At 46.2% G+C, this 26,543-nt stretch overlaps 1 protein-coding gene and 1 long non-coding RNA gene across 5 annotated transcripts in view; one reads left to right on the forward strand and one right to left on the reverse strand.

Moving 5' to 3' along the window:
- The first annotated feature begins 206 nt into the window (after positions 1–206).
- On the forward strand, positions 207–5,571 carry LOC138150922 (uncharacterized). The gene is made up of 3 exons (XR_011165688.1): positions 207–302; positions 1,090–1,149; positions 4,001–5,571. It is a non-coding gene; the product is annotated as an uncharacterized lncRNA (long non-coding RNA).
- Positions 5,572–8,691: 3,120 nt separating this feature from the next.
- Positions 8,692–26,543, reverse strand: part of KIF21B (kinesin family member 21B) — a 76,878-nt gene continuing 59,026 nt past the window's right edge. For 2 of the 4 annotated variants that reach the window (XR_011165733.1, XR_011165732.1), the window contains 8 exons: positions 24,230–24,366; positions 23,624–23,804; positions 22,670–22,834; positions 22,095–22,212; positions 16,023–16,193; positions 15,115–15,314; positions 14,219–14,439; positions 13,800–13,839 (listed from right to left, as the gene is read on the reverse strand). Coding sequence is in view for 2 of the 4 variants with exons in the window: in XM_069074535.1 (XP_068930636.1) it covers positions 13,785–13,839; positions 15,115–15,314; positions 16,023–16,193; positions 22,095–22,212; positions 22,670–22,834; positions 23,624–23,804; positions 24,230–24,366 (1,027 nt within the window). In the remaining 2 variants the exon portion in view is untranslated. Of the gene's footprint in view, positions 13,840–14,218; positions 14,440–15,114; positions 15,315–16,022; positions 16,194–22,094; positions 22,213–22,669; positions 22,835–23,623; positions 23,805–24,229; positions 24,367–26,543 lie in introns of all 4 variants that reach the window. The other 2 variants (XM_069074535.1, XM_069074534.1) reach the window with 1 other exon arrangement.

The following is a 26,543-nucleotide window of genomic DNA, read 5'->3' on the forward strand; positions in this document are numbered from 1 at the left end:
AGGTGAAACCTGAACCTCAGTCTTCCTGCCTCCGAGGCTGCTGCCCCAAGCAACTCTGAGCCCACATATTACTGGGCAGGTGATGATTTGCACTGGTAAAAGAAATTTCTCTCTGGGAAACTCTCTACTATGATGAAATTACAGGTCAAGTAATAATCAGCGACTGGCCCTTTAGGTCTCTATCTGCCTCTTCTTCCAGCTGGAGGAGCAAAGGGACAAGATCCCCTGGTTTCTGAGCCAGAGCCTCAGCTACTTTCGTAGTAACCAGGCCAGAATCCGGCAAGCAGCTGTGTGGTTGACAAGTAAGGCCTCCTTTCCTGTCCTATCCCATCCCATCCCGTCCCGTCCCGTCCCGTCCCGTCCCGTCCCGTCCCGTCCCGTCCCGTCCCATCCCATCCCATCCCATCCCATCCCATCCCATCCCGTCCCGTCCCATCCCAGCCATCCCATCCCTTCTTGTCCCAAGGTGGGCCTCATCTTCTCCAGTAGCAGGAGGACAAACCTCTGGTCCTGACAAAAGCTCAAACAGAGAACATTTTGTTATTTAACTATTTCTGGGAGATTCTTTTACTACTCTTCCTTCTAGCCAAAAAGCCCCCAGCAGCACTTAGTCTCCTCCTCCTTGCAGCAAGAAAGGTGAACTTGTCGGTGGTCAGACCACACACTTTGCTATGCTGTTGAGTATCACAATATGGAAGAGAATGTAATTTTTGCGAGAGAGGTTTAGATTTGGGGAATAGATGCTCCCACTAGTTGTCTGAGGGACATGAGTAGTTTGGACTGTTGAAAGGGCGTTGCTTGGTACCTGGTAGAGTGGACCTGGGCTTCGGTCCTGCCTCAGATACTAGCTGTTTGACCCTGGACATGTCACCTAACCTCTCTCAGCCTGTTTACTCATTTATAAAATGGAGATAAGAAAAACATCAAGGTTGTTGTGAGGATCAAATGAGATAATGATATATGTAAAACTCTTTGTAAATCTTAAAGCACCAGGTAATGGAGCTTTTTTAGAGTGAGGGGGAGGGGCTGCCAGAGCATAATGAGGAAGCACCTGTCTAGCCACTGAAGCAACTTTGTGTCCTTGGCTAGGCCAGATTATCCAGCTCAAAGCCCTGGAAAGTGAGGAGCAACTTCATGAGGTCTCTTCAGGTGAGGAGTGGCTCTGGGTATTTCTATCTTGGAGGAGGTGGGTAAAGGCAAGAAACTAAGGAAAACAGTGTAAATACTACCGTGTTTCCCCGATAATAAGACACTGTCTTATTAATTTTTTTGGACAGAAAAACACCAGAGGGCTTATTTTCAGGGGAGGGCCTATTTTAATGAACATTGACAGCAATTTTAATAAGCAGGTAAATGTGAACAAAAAAATGTACCTTTATTCAATAATGATCATGTCATCTTCTTCAACAACATCGTCATAAGTGTCCATACCCTGAATTCCGTCCTGGATGTCTTGCGCCTCCATTTCCTTCAGAAGAAGTGGACCCAATCTGTCATGTCCAGCAATATAGCTCTCTTTAAATGAATATGTCTTGTCCAGGTAACCTGCTCGTAGTGCCTTGGCGACACAGCTGTCAGTAATTTTATCCCATGACTTCTTCACCCAAGTCACGACTTCTTGCAGACAGGGCTTCACAAAGTTTCCACGCTGATTTCTTTACATTCTATTTTCAATGTAGTCATTGACTTCCATGCGCAAATGGTCCTTGAATGGCTTGTTTATTGCAATATCAAGGGTCTGGAGATAGGCAGTCATTCCTGCAGGAATCATTACTTGATCTATTCTTCTCTCTGCAAGGAAGTTCTTCATTTCTTTAGCGCGGTGAGTGCTGGCTGAATCCCAGACTATCAGACCTCTTTGGTTACCTCGCATAACAAGTGGCAGCATTAAATCAACCCACTTTCTTATAACGGCTTGTGTACACCAGGCTTTTTTAGTTTCAAGAACGTAAATGCCAGATACACGTTCAATCTTATCTTTCTTGCCCTTACTGATGATTAGAGGTGTGGCTTTCTTTCCATCCAAACGAATTGCCAAAACACAGGTGACCCGTGCACTTTCACAGCCAGTGGTGAGAATGTAGATTGACGTTGCACCCCTGTGATGAATTGTTGTTTGAGATCCTTGTCCCATAAACACTGCAGTTTCATCCATAGCAATCATATTGCAGGTTTGGTACGTGGAAATGTCGATCCTATCAATAAAGGACTTGAATGCAAGTGCACATTTAATAACTTCAGCATCTTCCAGCTTAAACAGTGTTGTTGATCTTCTTAGGGACAGTTCATACCGTTGAAGGAAACCGTCCAACCAGTGTTGTGATGCTTTGAATCCTTCTGAGACCATTTCAAACTCTGGTGCCATTGAAAGGGCAAATGCTTGAATATCAGCCCTGTGCACAACCAAGGCCTTTGCTCTCCTGTCAGCAATCCATTCACCAATGAGGATCTCCAAGTCAGGATATAAGGGCTGCCGACCTGATCCAGACCTGCACTTTTTCCCTTTTCCCTCATCCACCTGTTGATTGAGGTTATTATAATCTGCTCTCCATTTTCTGACCATTCGAAGATCCAAAAGTTTTTCTTTACAGAAAACTGCAAGATTCTTGCCATGTGACTCCTCTACAATTGCTTTCTTATACTCAACAGTATAGCTCTTCCTTTTTGTACTCATGTCTGGGGGTCAAAACAGACAGAATAATAAAATTATGACCATCAGTCCTTCCAACTCCATCATGCCCCCTGAGTTCTTCTTTTTTCCTCCATCATGCCCTTTTTATCCTCCATCATGCCACCTCACTCCCGCTTACATACCGGGTTTTTATGTTGTCCTGCCTCAGCTCTCCTCCGCGGCACTGCTCTCAATGGCGTCAGCAAGCAAATCACTGGGGAAGAACAGGATGACGCGCTCACTGCTGCAGCTCTGATTGGATGCAGCTCGGAGCGCGGCGTGCATTTCACGGGGGTTGGGGGGGACGGTGCATACAGAGGGTACCGTAATGTAGCGTGTAGTGCAGGAGATCACCTTCACTAAAGTAGCAATCTCAATAGGGCTTATTTTCAGGGGAGGGCTTATTTTAGAGGAATCATACACAGTAAGGGGAGGGCTTATTTTCGGGATAGGTCTTATTATCGGGGAAACACGGTAGAGTCAGCTCTCAATCATCCACTCTAGTGGAGGGGTAGAGAGGTGTGGGTGATCCCCAAATGCTTATTGCTCCCAGAAAGAGACATTTGGGGCACCACCAAAACCCTGGTAAGGCCCATACCCCACTGACCCTCTACTTGCCCCCAGACCTAACCCATTTGTGGCTCAGGTCCTACTGTTGGTTAAGATCTGATTGGGTAGACTAGGAAGAAGGACTCACATTGGTCCCAATAAGAGGACTGGTGAAGCCTTGACTTTCTCTCATGCAGGGATCCCTGACCTTTTCATTACTTTGGAATAAAGTTGAGGTCATGAGCATTTTGTTCCCTTCCCATTTGTAATGCATAAGAGTCAATCTTCTGATAATGTTTGAACCAAAGCACCTTTAGAAATTTTCTTCCTTATTTCTACCTTTCATTATTCTCTTGGCTCCCTGGGCTCTCAAGCACTATTTCCTGGACAACACAGAAGGAACTTTTTGGTAGCCCCTAATTGAAGCTGTACTTTGGAGCACTGGGTTGAATACCAGGTGACCATTTCTGAGGCTTTCAAATTACTTCACACCTAGTTAATCCTCCTACTCCTCTGGCAGGAGAGGAGAGAGAACGGAAAGCAACAGGACAGGGAGGCAGGTGACAGTAGAAGCAGGGGCAGGAGTGAGGTCTCTCTAGTCCCACCTCCATCCCAAGACAGTGTGGCTCTGCTGGGGACTCTTTACTGAGCAGCGGAGGCTGTCAGAGGATACCTGTGACTCTCAGGTCCAAACCCTGGCATGCTGCCTTTCCCTCTGGCCTCCCCAGCCCTTCTCCTGCCCCTTAGTCTAAAGTGCCATTTGCAACTTTTGTGTTACAGCCCTAAAACACCTGGAAAATGACCCAGACCCAGCTGTCGCCTGCTTGGCAACACAGACCATCTACCTCCTGGAGGTCAAGAATGTTCAGCGAAGACCTTTCCGGTACTTAGCTGGTCTTCTCTGCACTCTGTTCAAGGGCAAAAAGGTGAACTACTGAGCTAGAGTGGACTCAGCTTCTCTGCCCCCGTGCCTTTGCTCAGGCCATTCCTCATGCCTTGAATGCCTCCTTTTTCACCTTTCACTCCTCACTGCCCTCACAACTACTCGGGAGTTCTCCCCTGACCACCTGCATTTCTGATTGACATTGCTCCCTCACTGCCCTCGTATTACCTCCTATATACCTCTGTGTACGTCTGGAGCCAGGGAGGCCTGAGTTCAAATTTGACCTTAGGCACTTACCTTGGGCAAGTCACTGAACTTCTGTCTGACTCTGTTTCCTTATCTTTAAAGTGGGGATAATAACAGCACCTACCTCACAGGGTTGTTGTGAGGATCAAATGAGGTACTATATATAAAGCACTTAGCACAGGGCCTGGCACATAGTAGGCACTATATAAATGTTAGCTTATTATAAGTGCTTAGAGGTTTCTGGGCCTTGTACCCATGATGTTAACACTATTTGATTTCTGAAAAATTTTCATAATAAAGAGAGAAAACTGGAGTTGGCTAGAATCAGTTTTCCCCTTTTCATGTTTAATTTATGAAATATCAAATCTTCATTGGCTATGTGAGGATGACCTCATTTTGTCCTCCCTTGTGACATAAAATCAGACTCTAGGTTGATTCCCCTGAATGGTTTCTCCACCTCCCCCCATGATCCAGCAGTCCAAATGACCAAGCCTTTATTAAGTGCCTACTATGTGCTAGGTCTGGTTTACAAAGACAAAAGGGAAACTGTCAGCTACCTTCCAAGAGCTTACCTTCACCTGGGGGGTGGAGAGGGGTTTGATGCATACATAGAAAAGTACACAGGGGATAATCTGAGGGAAAGAATCCTTGAGAAGCAGCAGGATCACTAAAGCTTTCTCCCAGGAGATTGTGGATGAGCCAAGCCTTGGAGGAGGCTAAGGATTCCGAGGAGCAGAAGGAAGAGCTATCAGGAAGTGGGGGGCAGGGGGTGCTATGTGAGGGAGAGGAAGTGGGATGGGCACACTGGGTCTAGGGGAGTGTGTGAGGGAGAGCAATGCACAGTAAGTCTGAAGAGGTGGGCTGGAAGCAGGCTGTCCATCAAGAGCATTCGCAAGCTGAATGGCTTCTTTAATAGGTTTAGGGGGGAAAGATAACGAACTCCATTTTGGACATGCTGAGTTTGAAATGCCAACGGAACATCCAGCTGAAAATGTGCAGCAGGTAGTGTGGTGATACAGGAGTACAGCTAAGAGAGAGGCTAGAGCTAGTCTGGGAGATCTGGGAGTCACATGTATAAGGATGGCAGCTGAAGAGATCGCCAAGAGAGGGGAAGAAAGAAAAGGAAGCCAACAGCCTGGCCTTGTGGGACACCTGTCCTTAAGAGGCAGGATATGGACAGTTCAGCAAAGGAGACTAGAGATGCATATCCAGCCCTAGATTCCTACCTGAGCTCCAGACCCAGAACCCCCGCTACCTATAGGACATTCAGAATAGGTTGTCTGTAGGCATGTCCAGCTCAGTGCATTCAAAACAGAACTCATCTTTTTCCCCAAAACAAATCTCGTTTCTATCTTCACAGCTTGTTTATGTCCCTGTCTCTCCACTCAAAACAGCCACTGTCCTAGCTCTGCTGCTCATCCAGACTTACAATAGCCTCCCCACTCCTCTTCATCTTGCTCCCAGCTGCCAAAGTGATTTTACCTAAATAATAGACCTAACCACATCACCTCCCCAACCCCATCAATAAACTTGTTAGGATCAAATAGAATGTCTCCTCTTATTTAAAGCTTTACACTACTTGGCCCCTTCCTTTACAATCTTCTTACACGCTACCCCTCTATGTGCACACAATGATCCATCTAACTGACCTATTTGTTGTTCCTTACATACAACACTCTCTCATCTCTACCCCTCATGCTCTGCTTCCTAACCTTCATTTCTTAGACTCTAATCTTCAAGACTTCCCTGATCTTGGACCCAATGCTGTGTCCTTGTTGGATATCTTTTCTATACCATGGTCGAGTAAACTCCTTTTGTTAAATGTTAAGTGATCTATGAATATATCCTTATATTCAAATCCCCAAACTCCTTTTGTTAAATGTTAAGTGGTTTGTGAATGTATTATTTCATTAAAATCCCAAATCTGAACCACCAGTTTGGTCTGTCAGACCCAGCCCACATAAGGCTGACAAGAGCAGATGGGAAGAGTGACTACCAGGGAAAGGGGCTGTCTTTGGGGTGAAGGGACACCTCTTTATTCAACACTGGAGCAGAAGAGAAGTAAAGGGAGAGAATGAGGTCATAAGGTTCTGAGGTACAAGATAGGGGAAAGAAAGAAGTTCATGACAGCCTCTCCTTTCTTAGTAAAGTAAGCAAAGTCCTCTTTTGAGAAAAAGTAGGGAGGGATTGGTATAGGTTGTTCAAGAAGCTAGGAGGTTTGGAACAGCTTCTGTGGGTAGTGTGGTAGATAGTTAATTAAGGAAGAACAAAAGGGTTGTTATGATGTTAGTGTTACTTAATTTCTGCAAAATTTTTGGTTTGAGGGCTTTGGTTGAGTATTGAGGGCTCTGTTGATATTAGAGAATATAAATTAATAAGTGTTGGAAGTAGAACCAGCCCAGGTCTTGCTGAGTTCTTTGACCCCAGCCCTCCATTCACTATGCTGGGCAGTCTTAATTATAGGGTCAGAGTTGGAAAGGACTTTAGAAATCACCTATTCTAACTCTTCCATTTTATGAATAAAGAAAATGAAGCCCAGAGAATACAGATTAATTTGAATATTAACTTGGACTGAACAAAATTAGGACAAATTTGAAAGGGAATGGAAAAAATTTTCATTTCCTATCAGTTGTTCAATCAACAACCATTTATTATCTCCTAAATTCGCTGGGCATTAAAGACACAAAGACCAACATAAATAAATAAACACCTTGCTTTCAAGTTTACATTTTATCCTGGGAGACAACAGTTTGGCACACCCTGGGCACACCCTGGGCAGGTTGACTTGTATAATGGAGAGCTGGTATTTATTTCTGCCTCCAGCCGTAAGAGAAAACATGACACCTCCTTGTCTCTGGCTACCTAAAAGCATCTAACGGAAAAGCCAAGCAGGGAAGTTAGTCTGGTGTGGTTGACTTGGTTGGTTCCTAACATCTAATCCTAGTATTTGTGACCTCTATGGCTATGCACATAGGACTGTGCAGAGTTCTTGATCTATCACTTGATGGAAATAGCAACTATACCCCAAAGAGTAGGACTCCCAGTGAGCTAAATGCCTTCTGAATTTGACCTAGATTTTGCCACAGCTGATCAGGGATCTCCATTTGTATCTGCTCCCATACTTTTGAGTCTATCTTTGACTAATTGACTTTTTTGGCAGCTCTCTCCTTTCTCTCTTCTCCTCTCTTCCCATTCCTTTTCCTCTCTTCCCCTCATTTTCTGGTCTGTCTGTCTGTCCCTTAATCTCTATACTGCTATCTCTGACCCTCCTCTGAGCCCAGCAGCTGGTTAACTTGGCCTTGGGCCATAGCATAGGGCTGGAGTCATTTGCTTGGGTTTGAAAATAAACTTCAAAAGCAAGACAAAAAACTTCTCTAATCTCTGGCTTGGCAAAGAGATTGTCACCCACTCCCCCTGATCCCTCAGTCTCAGCTCTATCCTGTGCCCTGGCTCCCCCATCAGCTGCTACTAGCTATCATGGGTAGGTGTGGATGGAGAGTGTGGACTGCTTTATGCAACTTGTCCTGGAGGTCACAGGCCTTCTTTGCATATTTATGCCATGCTCTTGGCCCTCTCCACCTCCAAATGCAAAACAACAATGTAAAAATCTTGCTTTTCCATTTATCTTGGACTACAAAATCCATTTTTCTCTCTTCATGGGTAAAGTTCCCCAGAAATTGTCCCAAGTCTTGTGACTTAGAGATCCTACCTTTCTGTGGCATGTCTCCAAAGGGTCGGTTTACATATCAAGAATCAAGGCCTGGAAAGCAGGTTGACTTAGAGGTGAATGGAGCCTGACCCCCAAGAGAGCAGGGAACAGAATCTAAGTAAAACAGGGATCAGGGCAATTGCATTTTCTCAACCTCAAGGCAAGGTTTTGGAACATAATTTATTTTCCCACAAACTCGTGTTGTCTGTCTAGTTGGAGGAGGTCCCAAGGATCAGACAGTGAGGTATGCCAGGGCACCTCACTCTGTGAATTGATATGCTACTGAAAAGTTCCTATGAAGCCAATAAAAACGTTACTTAATCTAATTGTATTTTAAATGGATGTGGAGGTGGAGGCAGGTAGTAGACTATTTATTTAAAGGAGTCTTGAAATGAACTCTTTTCCAAAGCAAATCACTTTGCCCTTAAATTTTCAGCTTTTGATTGGGTTTCACAAACTGTGCATGATACCTTACATAAGACCTTTGGGAATAAAGTTTTGGTTTGGGTTTTTTTTTTTAAGTTAACCCGGTTGTGGAAATGTTGTTCTCCAAGCTGCTTTATCTAGCAGGAACACGGGGCATTTGATCCTGTGTGCTGGGGCCACAAAAACAAAGGTCAAACATCACTTGCCCATGGCAGCAGTGTTCACAAACAATGGCCATTTTGGCTTTATTTACGAAGACCTCCTGGGAAACAACACATCTAGGTTGAAAACAAAAATGTACAGCATGAGGCTTAAATAACTTTCTTACACTATGTACAGTTGTCCGTGAAGGTACAAAACATATATACACCTTGTGCTATACATGTCACAGAGAGGAGCATGGGCAAGATCTGACCGTGGGGCCTTAGAGACGTTGGCCTCTAGAGAACAGCTAGTCAAGGCAGGTGTCTCCTCTGCACACACTCCTGCTCCTTTGGGGCCAGCGGACTTTGTGATCTCAGTAACTCAAGCAATGGTAGAAAGGGGAACATGGCCCTAGTTGAGGGTCTGTGCCCTCAGCTGTGCACTGGGGAGAGGGATGAGTGGTGATGCTGGGGTGGGGAAAGAAGTAAAGACTGAAGAAGCCAGCGATGGTTGCCAAATTGCTGGGCCCAGTCCCCACAAACCTCTTCCCCTCCTGGACTTCCAGGTTTAATTAGAGCCAGGGAACCAAAGGAATAGAGTGTCAGTCTTTGGGGAATGGCATCTGGCCAGGAGGGAAAAAGAGAAGAGAAGCCCTGGTAGTTTAGTATAGATGGAGATCAGCCTGGCAAAGGATCCAGACCAGCTGGGTGAGGGGGCCACACCCTGGCACCAGAGGCATGGCAAAAGGGCAGTGGCTTTACAGTGGAATTCCTGCACTGTGGGCAGTGTGAGCCCAAACACCCCAGGAAGCCAACCTAGCAGAGACGGGACCTGCCCATCCAGGTGTAGGGAGAGGGCAGGCTTCCAGAGGGACAAGGAAGGCCAACAGAGGGAACTGACTTTTTAAATTCCTGTGAGATTCATAAAATCCTACCCATTGTTATAAGTTTTCACAGATGCTTACCCACTATCAACTGTGCTTTTGCAAATGGTGGGGATTACATTAGTGGAAGAGACAGCCTCTAAGGTCCCTTCCAGTCTCACATTCCAAATCTCACCTTCATGCAGGAGTCCTATTTCCCCCAGATGAAAACTCCTGGCACCAACACTCTCCTCCTTCCTTTGCAATCTCTCCCCAGTGCTAACTCTAGGGTCTATTCTAGAGAAGCCTTCTCAGGACTGAGCTGCCACTAAATTAGAGAGTAAATACTGTACAGGGCAATAATACTGTGCTTGAGAATCTGGGCCCTAGCTAAGAACCTTAACCCAGGAGACCTGGTGGGCCCTTTAATCCGTTTAGACTATTTAGAGACAATTAGGAGAGGCCTGTGAAGCCAGAGACTGGGGATAGTTATGGACTCAGAGCCCTTCAATCATTAAGCTTTTGGGAAATGGTGAGGACATATGCCTCTTATGTCCCCATGACCCAGGCTTAGCAGGATGGCACATACTGACATGGCCAATCTTTCAGTCCTTTCTATAACTACCTCTGATTAATGACCAAAGGAATAGGGCTTCTTAATTCTGGGGCTCAGTGGGCACTGACAGCCTAAAAGGGCCCAGTAGGACAGGATGATTTCCTTCTCCGAGTCATGGCCCTTGGGGTTGGTCTAAGGGAAGGGAGCCAGGGCAAGTTTGGGAATTCTCTTGTCTGGGCCAGGACACACTGGCCAATATGAGTCTTCTGCCCAGATGGACTGAGAGCAGAAGAAGGATGGGAACCAGAGGTAGGTCTGGTCATCCTATGCTCCAAAGCTGGGTCTAAGTTTCCTCAGTCTAAGGCTTGTGCTCAGGCTCTATGGTCCTTGTGCTCAGAATACAATCATTTTGTGCTTATAACACTGAAAATACTTGTGAATACTTGTGCGGTTGCAGTCCCTGTTCCCCAACATTCTCCAGCTCAGACCTAAAGCCTGTGCCTCCTGAATCCTCTTCAGGGAAGTGATGAGACACCCAGCTTTCTTCACGTTCAGCTGCCCAACAACTTAGGGATGGAATGACCCTGTCAGGGCCCTAGGATTTCAAGTTTCTGGAAAGCCAGCACACTCACATATAGCAAAGCCCAGGCCCAGCCATGAGGTAGCTTACCCAACATGAACAACAAAGGGATCAGACAACAACCACAACACAGGGGGACCACGGGGTCAAACCTTGAGTGGGAACCAAATGAAAATTCATAGTACAGTCCCCATTACTGGGGCTGGCTCCATTTGACCTGGTAGGACCCAAAGTCAAGGGGGGTGGGGAATGCAGTCTTGTATGTTTGTCCAGTGTTTGTAAACAACAGCCCCCATCAGAGGGAATTCTTCCCTTATCTCCCAGGGCGCAAGACCCAAGTGAAAGATGGTATGAAGAGAGGGGCAGGCAAACACATGTGCTTGCTTTGGAGTGGAGGGACAGTGTCTGTAGGACATGACAATCTGACTTTCTACACTTGCTCCCCCCATCCCAAGCATGGAGGCCAGGAGAGAGTAACAAGCCATCAGAGTTATACTGTCTATTGTTCCCCGAAGACCAAAACTTCATTTCTTTTTTTTTTCTTCCTGCAACTAAATGACCCCAAATTTCAGCCCGTGTTCAGCAAAGAGATGAACTGTGAACACAGTCATTCTGCAAAGTCATTGCTGCTTCCTGGTGCGGGGACAAATTGGTCTGCTGACTCTAAAAGGATGGGGTCACATTGGGGAAAGGCAGGGCTAGCTTTCCCCTTGCAAGTATTCTCCCTCTCAGACACTGGAACTCCTAAGGAAATGTAAAAGCCTCGTCCGCGAAGGAGAGAAGAACCCCTGGCTTCTTCCATGCTACTTTTGTTCAGAAGATAAAAGGGACTACTGTCCTCCTGGGACCTGTATTCTCTGGTCAGTCCAAGTGCAGTGAAAGGAGGGAGGAGAGATGCTCGTGTCCATTTCCAGAAGCACCAGGCCACGAGCTCTCTCTGACAAGGACGAGTGAGACATCAGCTCCTGTGCTTGGCTTCAGTCCTGAATCTTTCTATGTCCATGCCCGGTGGGAAGAAGCCAGAAAAGCAAAGGGCTGGTGTGGCAGTAGAAAAATATGATGGGGAAAGAAACCGCTGCATTTCCCTGGGAGTCCTTGGATTAATGTTTGAGTTCACTGGTCCTACCAGGAAGGGAACCCCAGACATTAATTTAATACAAAATTCACCTAGCCAGTGGGCCCTGGGCAAGAAAGAAAAACAAACCAGAGCCTCTTTCAATACAACACCCTTCCCCCCCCCCCCCCCAGAACAACCCCCCCCCCAAACAAAAACCACAACCCAAAATCCCCAAAAGGTATGGGGTCTTTTGAATGAGTAATGATTCTCCCTTATTTCCTTCCAGTTTTAAGGCTTGAAAATGTGTCTCTTGAATAACCACAGAGAAAAGAGGTGGAGAGACAAACTGGGGTATGGTCTAGTGAAAACCATGGAGAACCTTCTGAGCCCACTCCCCACCATACTCCTGGAATAAAACACTGTTGTATCCCAGCTTATGGGGGGAGGAGGGGAGGGGCAAAGGAAGAAACCCTAAAATTTAGTCCTTACTACTCAAGACATCCTACTATACACAGTACCATGAAACAAGGGAGAGGATGCAAAAGCTGCTTCTTAAGTGATGTGGGAGTGGGGAAGGAATCCCCCCCTTGATAGGGTCTGTAACATAGCATGTGGTAGCAAGGGGGGGTGGGGTGGGGGTGGGGTAGAGATCAAAACCTCCCTCAAGTTAGATCCAGCTAGGAGGGCAGGCAGCAGTCACCAGGACGGAAGATTTCAAGGGGAGGCAGCAAAGACACGTGTGGCTGGTGCCACTGCCTGAGGTCACCCAGTTCCGGGTGCCAGGCCCCGGGGGGAGATGGAAGGCACTGGAGCGTCTGATGGTATGAGGTCAATCACGGGCTCGGGTGCTCCCCCGCAGAGAGGAAAGCTAGGAATAGCTCAGAATCGGGTGGCAGTTGGGAGGGATAAGGAAGTGGGGCGATGGTGGAGATAGAGGTCAGGGCAGGGAGGAGGGGAGGAACAAAATCAAAAGGGATTATTTCCCCTGTCGATCCCAGAATGTGTTAAAGGCTAGGATGAGTTGGATGGCTCAGAAACAGAGGCTCAGAGGAGCTGTCCAGCATCTTTTTCCCATTTGAGGACCCTTCCTGCCCCATCCCCAGGCTCTCCCCCTGCCTTGTTCTTCAACCTCCACCCCCACCCCCCTGCTTTTCCTCTCCTCAGGAATCCCTGGCCCTGGAGAGCTCAAGGGATTGAATACATCAGAAGAAACTTCAAGTTGGTATCCAGGAAGCGCCAGCAATAAATAAATAAATAAATAATTAAATAGCTGAAATGACTAGGCTGAGGCTGTGACTCTCCTGTCAGATGGAATTATCTGAAGGATGGGCCCGCTCTTACCCCAGGAGGGAGAGGGGTGAGTCCTAGGGATGGGATCGTGGTGGCCCCAAGGAGAAGGCTCAGGGATAGGGCCTGGCAGCTGCCCATCCCCAAATTTACAAAGCTGCTGGAGGGAGAGCCCCTTCTTCCTTTGACCTCCTTCCTTTTGGGGGAGGAGGCTGAGGACTCATAAGGAATGGGGCACCAAGGGGGCAAGAGGGGACTGGAGGAAAGACACCCATCTGAAAGCCAGGGTTCAGATGGAAAAGACAAGAGCAAGGGCGTTTCCAAGTTAAACTATGGCTGGTTGGGGCTAGGGATCCCCTTAGCCTGGCTCAGAATCCCATCCTCACCATGGGGCTTTCTGGAAGGAGGGAGCTAATAAGATTGTCCCCAAGGTCTCCTCACAGGCCAGCTGGAGAGCCCCTGAGAGTGGGGTGAGGAGGTGACAGCTTAGCAGGAAGAAAATGTGGCCAAACCTGGAAGAAGCCAAGGAGCTTCAGGGGAAAGAGGGGGGATCAAAAACGCCTTCTGGCTTCACAGCTTAAACGTCTTCCCCTCTCCTTCCCCCTCATGGGGCTGAGATGGGTTTGGGAACACTCTCCCCTTAGGAAGGCTGGGAGAGGAGGGGGGAAGAATCTCCAAACCCTCTCTCCCAGAACCATCAGCATCACTTGGCCTGGACCGTGGGGTCTAAATTGTCTGAAGAGGCTTCCCTCTGGACGATATCCAGGCTGCTGGAAGAAACGTGGAATCCGAGTGCCCCCTCTGACCTTTCCTCCTAAGATGTGCTACTGGGTAGCCGCCTTCCGCTCCAGAATTTCACTGTCAGGTCACTGGGAGGGAGAGAAAAAGGGAGAAAGGGGGACACACAGGTCAGCTTTTAAAGTGGGCCCAGACAGCTGGCCTGAGGGGAGTTCAAGGTTCAGCTTGGAGAGCAGGGGATAAACCCTAACTGTAGGGACTGAGGGATTCTGGGGTGAGAGGGATTGGCCATCATGACTGGCCATCTTTGCCCAGCTGAAAATTGTGCCAGCTCGTCCCCTTCCCCCCTTTGCTCTCTGTGACCCTCTCCTAGATGTCCTGCCCCATAGCTCATGCTCAAGTGGAATGAGTGATCTTTTGGGGGGCAGGTGGTGAGGGAGAGGGGGCACTGCTCTCTAGATCAGGCATGATGGGAAGGGTTAGGGAGATGAGGGAGTAAAAATCTCATACCGTTAAGAAGCAGCTTGGATCGAAGTGGAGAAAGAAAGGAAGAGGGAAGAAGGGGAGAATAAGAAAGGAGAGAAAGGAGGACTGAGAGGGAAGACGAGGGATGAGGGAGGGAAGAAGAGGGTCAAGGCAGGCTAGTGGCGCGGCCCTTTATAGCCAGGACGCGGCGTGGAAGGCAGGGGGTGAGTCCAGGGACGTAACTCCACAACTTTACCCGGCAGTCACTGTGACAGGGAAAGAGAGGTAGGGTGGGGGGAGAGATAGAAATGCAGAGAGAGACAGAGACACAGAGAGAGAGAGAGAGTGAGACAGAGAGACAGGAAGAGGGAATATGGTCGGAAAAGAAAGAAGAAGAAATCAGTTTGTGTAGAGTAGACCCCCCCAAGGATGAGGCGGCCTGGAGGGCCCCTCCATAGAGGACTGGGAGATAAACAGATGGATGGACCCAGGCTGGGGGTGAGAGGTATGAGGGAATCTGGGGGTGAGGGAAGCTGCTGTACCCTTCCTGGGAGGCACTATTCTTGGCAGGGGATGATAGCTGGGAGGTGGTGGGGAGATGGGAAGACCTGCTTCATGGCACATGGCACACTTCATAATAACAGGAATGCTTACTGGTTGGATAGAGGTGGCCAGAGGAGGCTGGGACAAGAGAGAACTGAGCAGGGACACAGCACCTCTCCAGTCTGGCTTGTCACCATGCCCTGGCTGCCCCCTTTCCTAGATCTTTCCTCCCTGTTTGACTGGGTGGGTGGAGAGGTGCCAACTCCTACTGAATTCCCGAGCCCAGGACTGGACCTTCCCCTCTCTCTGTCCTTTCCTTGTTATATTGAAATCTACTGAATAGGAAGTGAGGGCCGAGATTTCAGGGAGGGTTAGCAAGGTGAGTCCTCCAAGTTTACCTGGAGGCAGTAAAAATGTGCTTGGAGTTGGTGCAGATGGCATTGATGGGGCTGTCGTGACCTTTGATCTCTCCAATGGGTGTGAAGTTTTCCACATTCCAGACCTTGATGAAGCCCCCTCGGCAAGCACTCAGCAGCATGGGGCGGGCAGGAACAAAGGCCAGGGCGCAGACCCAGTCCTTGTGGGCATTTGGGATTTGCTGTGGAAAGACAGGAAGCAGCCAAGGACAGTAAGGCTTACCCACCCTGGCAATGGAATCTCAAAAGCTTTTCTGACAAAGGGCCCAGGGGAACTAACACTTTTCTGAAGTATGGGGAAGAGAGGAGGGAAGGGGTCAAGTATGGGATGGGAGGCAAGCCCTACCTCTAACTTGCCCTATTCTTCATCTCTTTCTGCTACCACATAAGGTCTCAATGATGCTGAGAAAGATGGGCACAAGCCAGTGAGCAGAACTCCAATTGCCCTATTTGGGCCAGCACCCTGCCCCCCTTCAGAGCTTGTCCCACTGGTGGCTGGAGGGAGCAGGATGCTTATGTATCCTCGGGAGTGGCCCTTTGGTCTTCCTAGTACCTAGCTGGGAGCCCTAGCTTTGCAATCCTGCAAAGCAAGGCAAACAAGTTTCACTCCTCGGTGATCAGCCCTCAGCTGCAGTGGCCCGGAAGGAGGGACCAGGAGGAACTTGTCAAGGTCTGCTGAGGTATGATAGACAGCAGGTCCTTCTCAAGCAGTGTTTGACACAGGGAGGGTGGGGACAAGAGAGTAAGCAACATTGGGCATCTGAAGTGGGGTGGCTAGAAGGGAAGGGAATGAGGAAGCGGGAGACAGACTGGAGGAGTTGTCCACCAGCCTTGCTGACTTCATGTTGTAAAGTTCGTGTTCAGCCTTCCCCTCACTTCCCTGTCCCAACCTGAATGAGCTCCTGCTGCTCCAGGTCCCACTTCTTGATGCCATTGTCCCGGGAGCCGCTGAACAGGATGTCACCCTGGATGGCGAGGCACTCAATGCCGTCATAGTGTGGGGGCTCAAAGTTGTGGGTGGGGCTGATGTTGCCCATCACACTCTCTGCCAGCTCAAACATCTGGTGAGGAGAAGAGGTGGGAAGGATGGAGGGTCAGTCTTAGGGCTTCAAGTGTATGGGGTCATGAGAGATTTGCCACCTCCTTCCAAAGTACCCAGGGAAGCCAGAGTCTTCCTCGAGGCCCTGGCCTCTCATTTTTTACTGGACTATGTCATACCCTTCCCTGCCATGCCTCCCCACTCTCCCAATCATGTCTTCTTGGGCAATCAGAAAAAAGAACACTCTAGAGAGTGAAGGGGGGAAAATGTTTTTGCTGCCAAACAGGACGAGGTGAGGGTAGGAGTGTGAAGCAATGCCTTCTCCCAAATCCCTGGTGAGAAGTATATAGATCTGCTGCTGAATTACAGAAGTCTCCCAGATGGGGAGATGTGAGCAATGTTATTAAGTGATCTCAACAATCATTGAAAGTTTGCTATATACAGTACACTGTGGTAGGTGCTGGGGAGAGTTTAAAAAAAAAAGGTAAATGTAGGAAGTTCAAGACACATCCCTGCCCTCATGAAGCTTACAGTCCAGTGGAGAGATATGATTCAGGGATTGGGGATTGGACCTGTAGTTTAATTAGTACAGGGAATTCTTCGGTGAAGAAGCTCTCTCTACCAATGCAGGTGGCACCTTCTGGGTAATTTAAGAGTCTTACTAGAATTGTTGAGATTGGGGATGACAGACTCAAAGAGAAACAGGGTCACTATATTGGCTTGAAACCACATATTAACATTATCTATGTTCTACTATCTTTTTATTTATCATTTTAATCTGGTTAGACCTAACTAGGGAGTGAATGCACTGGAGGGAATGTTTGATACCTCTGGCTTAGAACCCTGAGATAAAGTGTCTCCTCCAGGGTCATACAGCCAGAAGGTGTCAGATATGGAACTCAAACTCAGGTCCTCCTGGTCTCAAATGAAATTATATTTTAAAGTGATTAGCATAGTACATGGCACATATAATTATAATAGCTAATTAAATAGCACTTACTCTGTGCCTAGTACTATACTAAGTGCTATCAAACTACTACAGCCTGTGTGCCCCACAATAAGATACGGTATCAGATGCTTTTATTATTTATTACATTTTATATTTTTATATAATTATTTTATTTATTTATATTATATATTTTATAATATATATTATATTTATTATTTTTATAATATTTATTATTTTAATATTATTATTGGAAAATATTATATATATTTTACAAATGAGGGAACTGAGGTAGATAAGAGATTTGGTGACTTGCCCAGGGAACACTTCAGACTCTGGTCTTCCTAGCTGCAATCTAGGTGAATCTTTGCTAATGTGGAGGAGGGGTCCAATGGTTGTTGGAAGCCTTGGTTCCAGAAACTGGAGGGAAGGGACCCGGAATTAACTGTGAGAACTTTGAATGTCAAGAGGAATCTAGAAAGGTAACACTCTGGGTTTGCTACTGAGACTGTGTAACAGCTGCCCAGATGTTTAGGTGAGGCTTATTCTCAAGCTGGATAACAACAGGCAATGAATAGCCCTGGAAGCTTAGATTAGGGGCACCTTCTGAAAGATCTTGCTGCCTCATAATTCGACAATTTTGAACTCTCTGAACTTGTTTTTGACTTACATTTATATTACTTTTCATTTGACTTACATTGAACTTATATTGAAGCTCTCCTGGATGACCTCAGGATGAGCTAAGGAGAAATCGAGACCAGACTAGGCAGAGACTAGAGGCAATAATTAGGAGACACAGAAAAGGCAGGCCTCTCTGCCTTTCTGAAGTTCTGGCAGTAAAATGGCAAAGCAGAATGGTGTAGAAGAGGAAAACCCTGGATCTTGGCTACTGCTATGATGAGAGAGGACCCTTTTCAGCTAGGGAGGTCTCAGGTCTTCCCAAGATCAACAAAGCCCTCAACACTGTCCAGTTAGTCTTGAAATAATTCTTAAGAGAGATCGGTGATCTAATCAGATGACTGCAACACTATTTCAGGGATACCAGTACAACACCTGGGAGAATGTTGTCTGTTATCTCTCATATTTGCTACAATGATCAAGCTACTTTCTTTTAAGCTACTTGCAAGCAGGCGTAATTTCATCCTTTGTACTTGTACCTCCAATGCTGAGCACATAGTAAGTGCTAGCTGACTGTATCAACGATATTATGTTATGTTCTACTTTAAAATACCATGTATGCATCTTTCCATTGCCCTTTGGGCCAACTTGCAATTGATCCTTCTGAGACCATGGTGATCCATGATTCTTAGCCATAAAGGACAAGAGGAAGAATACTTGGGTTATGAGAAGCTTTGGCAACTGTGAGTTGCTTGAGGTCATTGAAAGCATTGTACAATTTACCAAATGCAACCTAGCCCCAACAGCTTCTATTTAATTCTATACCCAGCTCACTGTCCATCTGTAGCACTTGACAATTGCATGTTATCTTCTGGGTGATATATGCTTTTCATCTATTTTGTCTTTCTACTGTGAATGGTTAAACTCATCTCTTTCAAATGATTGCAGATTTTATTGAGACTTTTAGCATTTGCAGGGCATGATGAAGTATTATGATATCTATGGACAGAAGCATTTGGAATAGCTCCTCATCAACAAGGAATCTTTCTACTTGAACTCTGCTCAGGTCATCTTGTGGCAGAGGTGGCAAACACACCTCTCTCCCTGGCTTATGTTTTAAGTGTTTTTTTTGGAGGGGGGAAGGCAAGGTAGTTGGGTTTAAGTGACTTGCCCAAGGTCACACAGCTAGTAAGTGTATCAAGTGTCTGAGGTCGCATTTGAACTCAGGTCCTCCTGACTCCAGAGCTGGTGCTCTATTCACTATTCCACCTAGCTGACTTGAAGTTCAGCAGGTCATAGTACAGAGTTGTTTCCGTGATGCATTTATCAGAATTTTACATTATTTTAAATATGCATAAGAGGCAACTTATTTTAGAACTGTTAAGCTGCATTTTGTTCTGCTGAGCCAAAAAAATTTTTTTTTTAAATCAGCAAATGATAGAAACAGCAAAATCTTGTTTTCTCTATATTACTCAGTTTTTTCAGAGACTGAACATGTGATCCTTAGCAGAAAACAACTTGTGGAAGGCTTCCTTTTCCTCCCTCATGCTTTTACCATTGATGTATGCACAGATCACTCTCCTAATGATTTTACAGAGAAGAGAAAAAAGGCATGTGGTTTTGGAGTTAGTGGATTCTTGGTCACCTTTTTTTTTTTTTTTGGTAAAAGTACCATCCATGACCTCTTCCATTCTTTTCCTCTTTAAGACATCCTGAAAACAGATTCCTGTATGCTTTTTAAATTGTGCTGTGGATTTCTTCTGTGTGTATTTGATCAGGTTCAATTTCTTTCCAACTTCATCTTAGTCTCCATTTTCATTTCCTCACATAGACCACATTAGGTACTAATGTCCAAGTGTGGTGAGTTCCACTATGGTGAGAATAGCCTATAAAGAAAATACATCTATACCTCCATAGATGATTATAGAAATGCTGGCGGATGTTTTATTTCATGCCTATATGTTATCCTCTTGATTTCATCTGAAACTGCTTCTTGTCACTGAGTGGGGTGATAATGCTCATCAACTTTCATCATCATAATGCTCTGCCAATGAATTCATACCCCAAACTGCTGCTACTCCTGGTTGCTGTCTCTCTTAGCTTGGTAGGGTATTCCAGGTGGCTTTTTTCATCAACCTGTGCCATATTTTGGTTGCTGTGACCTACCTCAAGGTTCAAGGTGCAACTCATTAGAGTTCTACTTGTAGAAGGGGAGTTAAGTGATGGATTAGGTTGGTATTATTGTTGTTCTTACAATTATTATAATCTACTAGAATTATAAGCACAACTCTCATTGTGGGAGTCTTTTCCTAAGAAGAAGCTACATCTCTGGTCATCCTTTCCAGTACCGGTAACACTTCCACTCATAGAATCTCCCCCCAACTCACCAGTTGTATTGGGGAAGTTGGAATATTTACTCTCTATTGCCACTTCCAGACTCTCCTTAATTCTTGTATTTGAAAATCAAATTTTCTGTTCAGCTCTGGTCTTTTCATCAAGAATGCTTGAAAGTCCTTGAAATGAAAGATATTTATTGAATGTCCATATTGTCCCCTGAAATATTATACTCAGTTTTGCTGAGTAGGTGAATCTTGGTTTTAATCCCAGCTCCTTTGACCTCTGGCATATCATATTCCAAGTCCTTCGATCCCTTAATGTAGAAGCTGCTAGATCTTGTGTTATCCTGATTATTTTTCCACAGTACTCAAACTGTTTCTTCCTGATTGCTTGTAATATTTTCTCCTTGACCTGGGAACTCTGGGATTTGGCTATAATATTCCTAGGAGTTTTCTTTTTGGGACCTTTTTCAAGAGGTGATCAGTGAATTCTTCCAATTTCTATTTTGCCCTCTGGTTCTAGAATATCAGGGCAGTTTTCCTTGATAATTTCTTGAAAGATGATGTCTAGGCTCCTTTTTTGATCTTGGTTTTCAGGTAGTCCAATAACTTTTAAATTATCTCTCCTGGATTTATTTTCAAGGTCAGTGATTTTCCAATGAGATTATTTCCCAGACTCTCCTTCGACTGCCACCACACAGCATTCTTTCCTTAGGTTCAGTCAATGTAAATTTATTACCCCAACTAGATTCCAGTAGCTCAAAGAGTTCAGAGCTTGGCTGAAAGTCTTCTTCTCCATCCCAACTCCTTCCCTGACTCTAAGGGACTTAACATACACACACACACACACACACACACACACACACACACACATATAGATGCACTCTCAAATATCCTAAAATCCCAGTTCCTCATGACCTAACCCTTCACTTCACTTCAATGACACACAGCATTTGTCATAACCTCAATCTTGCCATCACCCACAAATCTGCAGCTTCTGTGTTCAAGAATTCTGAATTTCTTTTATTTGATCATAATATTTTCTCTTCCCATCTCTGCCTCACTCCTCCCAAATCTATTCCTTGTCCTTATCATGCCTTATGGTCCCTCCATCACCCAGGACACCATTCTGGCTCTGTCTATACTCTCCTTCCTTCTAAATCTTGACCCCTTGATGAACCATTTAAAGTCTATACTATCTTCTACTCTCAGATTACTTGCTTTCCCCCAAACCTTCCCATCTTCTGATCAAGGGTATGACCATCCTCTCAGTGACCTGGGTTTACAACTCTGACATCATCCTCAGCTCCTCTCTCTCACTTACCCATACTTCTAATAGGTGGCCAAGTCTTGTCATTTCTTTCTATTCAACATCTTGCACATAAACCCCCTTCTGATAAAATCATAGCCCTTACTTGAGGACCTCTTTCTGGGATGATTCCCTGCCAGAGTGATTCTCCTAACATATAAATCTAATCATGCTACCCTGCCTTTGCCCTCAGTGAGCTCCCTATTATCTCCAGGATCCAAGAGAAAGTCCTTTGGCATTTAAAGCTCTTCACAACCTGGCCCATTCCTACCTTGTCCAGTATTTTGTATTCTGCTCCCCACCACTCACTCTATAATCTGTGATATCCTGGCCTCATCGCTGTTCCTCTCACGTGATAATTCATCTCCTCTCTTTGTGCCTTTGCACTGGCTGGTTCTCTATGACTGAAGACTGGAGGGGGGTAGCTGGTGATGTGGTGGATAGAGCACTGGGCCTGGAGTCAACAAGACCTGAGCCCAAATCTGGTCTCGGATGCTTACTAGCTGTGTGACTCTGGGAAAGTCACTTAACCTGTCTGCCTTAGTTTCCCCAACTGTAAAATGGAGATAATAATAATTCCTATCTTGTAGGGTTATTGTGAAGATCAGATGAGATACTATTTGTAAAAGCTTTTAACATGGACGCTGACACATAGGCTCTTAATGCATTGCTGCTTTGCTGATTGAGTCCCTGGAATTCATGAGTAGCTGGTACCTTTACATAATGATCCTTGGAGCCGGTCACCACAAGATCGTGGTGGTTGGAAGTCTGGTTGACCGTCAAGCACATCACGGGACCAATGTGGCCAGTCAGCTTCCCAATGGGCTGGAACCTGTTTGGGGAGGAGAGTGCCCAAGTGGAACACTGGGCAGAAGCAGTCCTCTGGATTGGGGTGTGAATAAGGACTGGGGATGGGCATCAGTCTGACAAGCATAACTGGGGGCTCTGAGCCTATCTCACACAGAGACTGGGAGACACCAACCTTCAGATATCCCAACATTATTGGGAAGGGGTCGGCTTCCTCAGGAGAGGCTAAGGTCCCAAAGCAGAAGAGAATGAATGAAAGGAATGGGCCTGGCCTGATCCAGGAGAACGCCAACTCCAAACACCCAGTCGCTTCTTGGGGTCTCCCCACCCACCCAGCGGAATCTCCAAGCCTGGGTCCCAGCCCATACATTGCTGCCCTGACCTGCTGAGTTCCCAGACATGGACTGAGTTGCCTGGGGTCTCCCCACCCACCCAGTGGAATCTCCAAGCCTGGGTCCCAGCCCATGCATTGCTGCCCTGACCTGTTGAGTTCCCAGACGCGGACTGAGTTGCCAGAGGCAGCATAGAGGGTGGTGCCCGTGGGGTTGAGGGCAATCTGGTTGATCTGGTGTTCCCCCTGAGCACTTGTGACGGTTCGATTGGTGGTACTTGCACAGGCATCTCCGGAGATCACCTGACCTGAGGACCTGCCCCAGCCCATGGGGAGTACAATTAGACCTGGCTGCAGCCCAGTAAACCACTTCCAGTCTCATGCTAGACTCTGACTACCTCCCCCTTTTCGGAAGCCTGCCCAATTTAATTGAGAGGTGACCCCTTCCCTGGGCCCTTCTATCTGACCAAGGATTTCCCCTCCCTCAAACACACTCATTTCTGGACTTACAGCGCAGGTCACTCTAGACCTGACTTAGCTTTAGTCTGCTGTCCTCACGTCCTTTATCTGTTCGCACCCTTGGGTGTAAACTTGGGGTGGTGGGGGAGTGTAGTAGGCTGTGGAAAGCACTTCTCATGCTGCATACAGGTGAGCAATGAGTACGGGCTTAGGATGAAGACCTATTCAGCTCTTGGATAAGGCGCCAGGGCAGGTCTGCATGTTCAGTCTGTCACCTAAACCTTCATTCCCCAAGGGTACAGTGCTTAAGGGAGGCAGGAGGCTAACGGGCAAGCTGAAGGAACAAACCTCATCTCTTCTAGTGACATCCACAGTCATGCTAGCTAATGCTAGCTGCACAGTGCCCTGCTCCTGGACCTCACCATCGACCTGGGGAACTTCAGCAGCTGGTGGGGGCATACATACTCTGCTCACTGTACCAGTAAGCCACCCAAATCGATCTAAGTTCTTCTAAGTGTTTCTACATGCATGACCCCCAGAAGGGAACTGTGTAGTGTTAGTGCGAGCTGAGGAGCACTTCTATTCACTCTGGGACCAGGTGGAGCAGTCTCCAGGCTGTCTAGGTCTAGGGTGGGGAGGTACCTACGTGAGGGTACGGATGCATTTGGCGGAATCCCGGATGTCCCACACCTTGATATAGGATGTAGAGACAGAGAACACCAGGCCCAAGTGGGCACAGTACTTAAGGGAAACAACGTTGTTGGGATGGCCCTTCAGAGAGGCAATCTCCTGTCCTGTCACCAGGTTCCACATCTTGCAGCTTCTGTCTGTAGGGGAAGAGACCCCAGGGCAGGCAAGGGTACATTTGTCAGAGTTTGAATCAATAAGCCCCAGGAACAAGACCTCCCACCATCCTGTGTAGAGGAAGGGCACTGGAAGCCAGAGGAGGTCAGTCAAAGAAGGCTTCCTGGAGGTGGTACGTACTGACTAAGGTTTTGACAGAGACTAGCAAAGAGAAAGGAAGGAGTCCTAGGCAGGGGGAAGGGCCTGAGTGAAAGCCTGGAGATAAAAGACAGCAAGGTGTGCATGTATTATGGCAAGACATCCTAGGAAAATCAGAGAGGCTAAGCTGGGGAGACATGAGAAATTGTACATATATGTTTATGGGTATGTATGTACTTGGTGACAGAGTGAGGAGAACCCTTCCTAGAAGCCTCTACCTTCTCCCACTTTTGGTCTGCACCTCATATACCTTTTGATCCCGTGAAGAGCAGCTCGTCAGTGGCATCCAAGCAAAGAATGGGCTTGGTGTGACCCTCGGCTACTGAGACACACTGCAAGGGAGCAGTCCGGGCACTCTTGGCTCCACCGATGGGGTTAATGATTCCCCTTTCCAGGGAGAGAGAAGAAAAGAAATTAGCCAGGCAGAAAGGCAACCATGGGACTGAGCTATAGCTCAAGGAAAGAAAGAAGGGGAGAAAATGGGGAAGGGAAAACCAGAGACCAATGGACACAGTCTCACAAAAGAGCTCCAAACATAATGCGCGCGCGTGTGTGTGTGTGTGTCTGTGTTGGACCTGGGAGGCAGAAGAAGGAGGAAAAGATCTGTCTTATAAAGGCTGGTTTCTCCAACAGTAATTTCTGTGGACCTAAACCCAAATTGGACACTAGGGGAAGAGGTAGAGGGAAGAGACATGTAGTCTTTGGCTTCCTGAAACTCCCAGTCTGATAGGGAGTCTCTACATGGTACCTGCCCTAATAGCCACAATAAGATAAGATACAAACTGAGACAGAGAGAAGAGAACAGAATGTATAAAAACTAGACAGAATTAGAAACATGAGCACTAGACTTTTCTCCTAGAATGGTTCCTTCCTGGTTAAAGCAGCTTGTCTTGATTTCTGATTCCCTTAATGAATACATCTGGGGAGATGGGAGAGAAGTACAGACAGATCGTCTGACAACCCCTAGGTCACCATTTTCCTTTCTCTATTTAACTCTCAGTAACTGATCATTACTCAGTTTTTAATGGCTTGGATATGCTAAGCAATGAGCTGCCTACTACTACTACTACTACACACACACATCATGAAGACATGCATCTACCTTCTATTGGGTCAGTGCAATCAGTTGTCATAACACATCAAATACTTTTCAGAAATCTCAGGTTTTAGTTCAGTTTACACAGAATTTAAGTGGGTTAGGCATTAGAGGGTGGAGCTCTGGCATAAGAATAATAAATTCTAATTAACCAAGTTATTTCCTATTTAGACCCCCTGGGAAAAGGAGATTGATTTTATTAGGCATTTGCTGGATCTCAAAGTTTTAGCTTCTTGGCTAAATACTATGGGTACCAAGAAATGTTTGTTGAATGAAGGTGATTCCAAGAATGAAGATTTGTTTCTCAAAAAGGTAGAAGTATCTTATATATAGGAAATATAGTGTATAGATTTATCTGTATATCTATTGAGAAAGAGTTCTGAGGGGCAGTGTAGCATAGTGAATTAGGGAGCCTGGCATTCAGGTTCCAGAGGGCTTAATCCTCTGATACATAATTAGCTAGGTAACCTGGTCTCAGATTTCAGGCAACCTTCAGAGTTAAATCAGTAGAGTTTTACACACCAGGATACCATCCATGAAATCAGAAGTGTGGACCAAATATATATTATGAGGCTCACTTAACTCGGAAATCCTCATACATATGAAAGTATGGAAGAATGAAGATAACAGTGCTGTGGTAAACAGTGCCATGGAAGGACTTAAATTCGTTAGATATCATATATATATATATATATATATATATATATATATATACATACAGAGAGATAGACATAGATAGATTCACACACATACATATAAATACAAACACACACATAAAAAAATGGAGGGAGAAAGATAAAGAGAGAGACAGTTAAAGAGAGCAAGAGGCAGAGAAAGACCAAGAGAATGAGAGATAATGAAAGAAAGAATGGCAGATAACAAGAGAGAATGAGAGAAACAGACAAAGAATGAGAGAACAAGAAAGAGAGAGAATGAGATAAGACACAAGGAGAACAAGAAAGATAACAAGAGTCAGAGGTCGAATTATTTGCTCATTCCCACAGGTATCTTTTAGATAGAAAAATTATAAATAATGAGACAGAGACAGAAAGAATGAGGGAGAATGTGAGAAAGAACAAGAAAGAATATGAGAGAGAGAGAGAGAGAGAGAGAGAGCCAGCCCACAGACACTAAAATGCACTCTTGAGATCGCCATTAAGGCCTCCTGTTGACTCTATGGGTGTAACTAGTTGGAATGCCACATACACAGCCCCTAGACCCCTCCCCATTGTCTACATAGACAGTCACCTCTCCACAGACTGCTGCTGGATTCCCAGTGTTGTACCCTCTCAATTTTCCACACTAGTGGAGAAGAGGGAAGGCAGAGGTGATCCAATACAATAAAATAATGATTTATTTTAAACCCCAGCTATTCCTGACTGTGGGAGGATTTGATATCCAGCCAACTGCTTTTTCTTGCCACCAATCCATCCTTGGCTCAGCTCTACTCTCAGGGCCTGGGCAAGGA

The sequence above is a fragment of the Petaurus breviceps genome, unplaced genomic scaffold (assembly GCF_028583685.1).
Source record: "Petaurus breviceps papuanus isolate PSGF00001 unplaced genomic scaffold, PetGlider_PUasm1.0 90895, whole genome shotgun sequence".
Lineage (NCBI taxonomy): Eukaryota > Metazoa > Chordata > Mammalia > Diprotodontia > Petauridae > Petaurus > Petaurus breviceps.